At 37.5% G+C, this 6,269-nt stretch overlaps 1 protein-coding gene across 1 annotated transcript in view; it reads right to left on the reverse strand.

The window, feature by feature from the left end:
* The window catches only part of LOC107098571 (LIM homeobox transcription factor 1-alpha-like), a 16,954-nt gene extending 11,227 nt beyond the window's left edge, over window positions 1-5,727 (reverse strand). The window contains exons 1-2 of the mRNA XM_015396312.1: window positions 5,449-5,727; window positions 4,934-5,114 (exon numbers count right to left, since the gene is read on the reverse strand). Of these exons, the coding sequence (XP_015251798.1) occupies window positions 4,934-5,112 (179 nt within the window). The 5' untranslated portion in view covers window positions 5,113-5,114; window positions 5,449-5,727. The remainder of the gene's footprint in view (window positions 1-4,933; window positions 5,115-5,448) is intronic.
* Between the last annotated feature and the right edge of the window lie 542 nt (window positions 5,728-6,269).

Raw genomic sequence — 6,269 nt, forward strand, 5'->3', positions numbered from 1 at the left:
TGCAGATAAATATATAACATTAGACATTAACACATGAAACTTTAAACTTTATGAATACATTTTAATTCATATTTTTCAATATTTCATTTTGAATATATAGAGAAACAATTCTTTTTACTTAATATTAGACATTTTGCTAAATATTCAAAAACCAACAGACTGAAAGTAAAGACAAAACAAACACTCCTGACAGAGGATTCATGTCAAGTGCTCTAAAGCTCCGATGTCCTGAAATCAAACATTACTGAGACCTTTTTCTGTCACTCTGGTAACAGAGAACACAGGTCCCCGAGGCTCAGCAGTCTCCCTACTTGACCTGACAAAGACGTCTGTCCCTCAGTGTTGATGGTGTGGGCTTTCTTACGACCAGCATACCATCTGTGGTATGCACATTCCTGTGGTGACACAGGAGGCATCACCCAAATATATCAAAGGAAGTGTGGTTGAGGAAATACCTGAAGTGTTTGTGGGTCTCTGGGATACACTGAGCTGATCTCTCCCTGTGATGCTAATGATAGATGTCAGCAGAGAGCAAACTGCATGCATTAATGTTTTGAGATAATTTCTTGTTTCGAGAACCGCCGTTCCATTATGCGTCAAATCCTGTTCACCCTATTAGCCCTTGTCCGTAATGCAAAGGTAAGAGTACCTGAAATACTTATGAAGCAGCTCAAGATGTTTAATATTTCAGAGTTTCCGCTGACATGATTGGCCCAGCGACTCAGCCGGAAGAGCGGGAACTCTCAGTCATGCTGAATTAAGACCAATTAGTGACATGATGGTCAGCACAATATTGCACTTCTTGGTACTGATACTGTACTATGTGGCAATTTAAGGGTGATATACTGTGTGAAAAACAACAGCAGAAAAAAAGAGAAAGAAACTACACTCCCTTATTGTTCTTGCCATGACCTGAGAGCTGACCTTTGGCAGTCGGGCAAACAGACGACTGCTCTGTTGGACAAGCAGAGATCCTGTTTCTGGATCAGGTTAACCTGGATCCTCCACTGAACACATACAGGAACATAGAAAACATATCAGATATGCATCTTCGGGTCAAGTGCACCACCAGTCAAGACAAAGATCTGAAGACCAGTCTTCTGTCCAGTCCACATACCCACTGAGCCGTTTAGGTGATCTATATAGTTCCTGGCAGCCATACCAAACTAAACCTTGTATTGTCTGACTAGAATACTATCTTAATACATTTTATGAACAACTGGCGTATTAAAAGTAGCCCTTAAAACCAAAAAGATCACAAGTTTTACATATATTTCACAGATCTTGCTTTAATCAGTGATTAAATATAACATAATATATGTCTGTTTGGACGTGCTCTTTAGAGATAAAGTTATTAATTTGCTTATTTACATTGAGAATCATATAGAAGGATTTTAGTTGCTGGCACTTTGTGTAAAATTATCTTATATTGTTCTTTACTGCATAGATTTACAATAGGAAGTACTACTTAAAAAAAAAAAGTTACTGTAAACAATGTACTGATCGCCCTACCCTGTTTCAGCCTGGGTTCGTCAGTTGGATCTACACTATCAGATCTACATGTCTGAAACCAGAAAATTGCATGTAGCAATTCAAACTATTTTTTTTTTTGACAAAAAATATTCTCTCAAAGTGTTAATACTGTTTTTTTATGTTATTTTATTATTGTTAGTATATTTTTATTTAAATCTTGACAAACAAATATATATAGTCTTACCTCATTATTGCTTACCCAAACACATTTGCATATAATGTAAACAATCTGTGCCCTAAAATTGAGCTGGAAGGACTCCAAAGTAATATTTCTAGGTATGTTATCCTCCATGAAATGCAAAAAAAGTGCACATATGCACAGATCTGCATTTTATTAAGTTATATCTGATTTGATCATTAGTTTTTTTTTTAAATGGCAACAGTACTATGTACTTTGTTGGATAAAAGATGTGATTTCAGAGGTGAATTCAATAACAGATCAAATCTAAACTTCAATATTCTCTCACTGTGCTTTATCTTGTAAACTAGCATGAGCTATCTGTGTGATGATGTCAGATATATACAAACAGTTACATCAGAATTCAATCCCTAAATAAAAAATTACAAATACGTTAATGTATGCGCTAAAATGAAATATAACAGGATTTAGAAGAAATTAAAGAACAGAAAACGGCCCCTCGAAAATGTTTTTTTAGGATTATTCATGCCTGTCCTTCGAGCATAACAGTTATGTTTTTTTTGTTTTTATATTATCTTAATTCAAGGAATAAAACATTTTATAATTCATTATGGACGTCATATGCTCTCTTTTATGTGGTATACATGTATTCATGCGTTGACTTTATATTTGTTTCTTCAGTTATAATTTGAAATATCTTTCTGCATGATCTGTAACTTCCTGTAATATGGTTCATGTTTAATCAAAAACAAACAAACAAACAAGAGAAGAGATCTCAAACATTTCCGACGGAGAACACTGGTTCACTCCTCACAAACTCTTCTGGCTACTCGCCACATGCACTGAATTAAAAATCCAAGCCCAATCCAGACAGAGGATTCAGCATGTGGTAAGAGACAAATGTTGTCTCAGTATGCAAAAATCACGCTCGCTCTGCATCTCAAAAAGGAGGAGAGGCAGGACACCGTTTGTTTGGTTGAGACCATTTTGGCACACGTTTTGAAACGCTCATTGAGGACAAAAGCAGTGCCCATGTGTGTCATCAGACAGGACGGGGGGGAGGGAGGTTGGGTGAGGGTAGGGGAAGGTGTTTTCAGAGGTGAAACCTTGGCACCAGGCCTCCTGCTAATTGATCAGCTCAGATATCTTACGGTCGACTGGACCTCGTCCCATTGCTCAACGCAGGAGCTGCTGCAGGAAGAAATTTCCAGATGCCACTGCGTATAGCGCCAGGGCTCCTGGAGCGCACTGTCCCCCAAAATAAGTTCACACCATTCTCACCATCTTTCTGTGAGGGATGCAGGAGACCTTCTGACATATGGTTCTACTCTACTAATTACCTATTTGCAACACACTTTGGTTCTGAACTCTCCTCTCATTATATGTCGCTGTGTGGAATTTTGACATAGTGTCTAATTTCCGATTGAAAAAAATCTAACAAATTTAAATGAAGGTTTTCGTTTCTTTTAAATATTTCTCTAAAATGCTGATGATTTCTTTTGGTTAACTTTTTTGGGTTGCCTTGATTGATACACTGTTCCAGGATAATCTGGGTTAATGCCTTTTGGGGTGTACCGTCTCTTTTTTTGGGTGAGAGCAGCTTGAAGGAAGAATGTGAGGATGAGGCAGTGGGTAAACAGGAGAGAGAAAGAAAATTTCTTTGAGTGAGGTGTGAAAGGTGGGGAGGACACCATATGTTTTCCCCAGCTTGCACTTGCCAAGCCGATGGCCCTCAACATCTTAACACATTTTGACAATGTGTCAGCTGAGCTGCACCCCTGGTTGCTTATGAAGGTGCGATGGCATTATTGTGCATGTGTTGTCTATGTTGATGTACAATAAACAATGGTCTCCTTACATTCCTTCTCCACCCTCACACTCTGCAGTCACCTTCTCTCACCTCACCAGGCCAACTTCCTCTTAAAGTCTGTTTAATGTCTTAAAAATTTCAAATGTTTCTTTGAATACTTAAGATTCTTTATTTCTTTTGCAAAAAAAAAAGAACAAACCAACACACACAGTCTTCATCAAGGTCAAGCAGTGGACAAGGGTTCTTTTGTAAAAGTTGGGCCAGCGTTTGGATAGTGGGCCATAAGGAAATGGAAACCAAATGAAAAAAAATTTAATTATTGCAAATATGCAATAAGGTATAAACACCCTTTTTTGCTATAAAAGATTACACACAATGCCTTGCAAAATATTCATACTAGTTGAGCCTTTTCCCATTTTTTGAACCACAGTCATCAGTGTTCTGAATCTTCTAAATAAGATCAAACACTATCAACTTTAACTTTTAATAGCAAATATTGTCTGCATAATTGTTGGTGTAAAATAAACTCTTATGACAGCCTTACATGCTCGTTAGAGCACATTAGTAAACAAATACCGACCAAAGAAGCACCAGAGGGGGTAGGTTAAGTTATGAAACTTATTTCCAAGCTTTTTTAATCCAAAACTGGACAGAATATGGCACCATGCAAATGCGCTAAATTGTTGGTTAACCAATAAAACTTACGGGCACGGAGATAATTAGTGCATGAGGTAGCCAAAAATATGCATGGTATTTCTGGAGAAGAAAATGTCCAAAGCACCAGGTTCCAGAAAATACTGACCCCGACAACTAGAATCTCTGCACACCATAAACTAGGAAGAACCCATGAGGGACAAAGTAAACATGCAAATAACGGTTAAAACACACCAAGGCTGGAGTTTTTGACCATCATTAAAACGCTACCTTTGGTCAAGCACTAACCGTTTAAGTTACTGATTCCCTCATCATCCTTTAGTGATAAATGTATGGCAGCAGCATGCTGTGCATGGGGATGCTCCTGAGTGTGGATAGGGAGATACAAAACATACAGGCACATACCCCCAAAGACTATATGTTGGTCTATCAGATCCAAATGAGAAATAATTGTGTGCTTGAAACAAAAAGAGGAGAAACTCCAAAAAGCAAAGGATGCCTGCATACACTTTGCAGTGTTACAATATTAATAAAGCCTAATTATTTAGGATGTTAGCTTGAAAATTGAAGTACATTCTAAGTGGGTTAAAAAATAATCACAGACAAATGAATAAACGCAGCTATTACTTAAAACTATATATATATATATATATATATATATTTTTTTTTTTTTTTTTTTTTTTTTTTTTTTGCGCTCAATAACACCAAGACACACAAGACTGGGTCAGAACAAAGCTTTAGTTTGCCATGGATCTTTAGAAAGTTGCGGTTACTATGAAAATAGGAAGTTCACTCACTCAGCATAGTCCCGCCTGCAGAAAAGTTTGCTGTCCCGCAGAAAGCAGGAGTTCCTGAGCGGCTCCCCGCACGCTGCGCACCGCATGCACCCCTCATGCCAGAGGCCATCACTGACTCTGAGCAGGAACCTGTCCCTAATCGGCCGGTGGCATCCAGCACATGCTGTCTTCTGATCCATGTCTGCAGGGGAGGAAAAGAAAATAAATAAAAATAGCAAGTTTCATGTAAAATCAGAGATTCTGAATATCCAAACACAAATAAACGCTTAGATTTCATTTTACTTTACATTTACGCTTTTCTGCTAATTTTAATGGCCACATAGGCCTAGAAGAGACATCAACAAAATAATTTTAAAATATTAGGAAAAGAAATAAAGTCACATATTTACTTCATAAGAAATAAAAGCTGAAGATATTTCACCTAAAGTTAACGGAAAGAAAACACGTTTAATCAAATTTTAGAACTAATACATCTGAGATAAAACATCCGATATTACATATATTTTTAAAATTACCTGTAATATCTCAGTTTCTCGAAGGCAAAGAAGTATTTTGGCTCAGATATTCCCAGTTTTTGTCAAAGCATCTCTGGCGCTCAGAGTCCAGCTGCTGCTCGGAGCGGAGCCGCGCATCAAACTTTCTCTCCGGGTCTTCCACTCACTGACCTCTGAAAGCGTCCTCGCTCATCCAGTAAAAGCATGCACTACTCTATTCATTATCCTATTATAGAAGAACGGGAAAGAAACAGAGAGCTGGAGAGGCGTCCTTCATGTGCAGGTGCAGGTTACCTCTCTCCAAGTATCCCCCTCCTCCATCTCTCCCTTTCTCTCCCCCTGCAGCTTTATACTTTTCTACTCTGAATTCCTCTAAGAGGGATGGATGGATGCATGGGCAGATAGACAGTGTTATAATCTCATTAAGTTCAATATCTTAATTTGATTTGGTCAATAAAAAATATTCATATCGTGTTTTATTAAGCTGTTATTTTATATGACTGAGATTAAAACACAATAGGGAGTCAAACAAAGAAATAAATTGCATGTGGGATTAGGTTTAAAATGTGAAAGTACAGAAACCCATTTAAAGCACCTTAACAGAGTTGTCTTTTCTATTTTGTCATTTTATTTTCTAAAGATAGCATAGTTTTAGGATATGTAGACTGATGTTACATATTCTGCTTACTTTACTAATCCAGTCAATGATCAGCCAAAATATTAAAATTTCAGCATTATTTGTTCTATTCTCTCACCCGAAAGTAACACACGGTTTAGCTTGGCATATAGCCTGGAGCTCCAGTATTATTTTGCACATGTGCATTGCTTAAAAAAAAAAAAAA

The sequence above is a fragment of the Cyprinodon variegatus genome, unplaced genomic scaffold (assembly GCF_000732505.1).
Source record: "Cyprinodon variegatus isolate N-32 unplaced genomic scaffold, C_variegatus-1.0 Scaffold790, whole genome shotgun sequence".
NCBI lineage: Eukaryota > Metazoa > Chordata > Actinopteri > Cyprinodontiformes > Cyprinodontidae > Cyprinodon > Cyprinodon variegatus.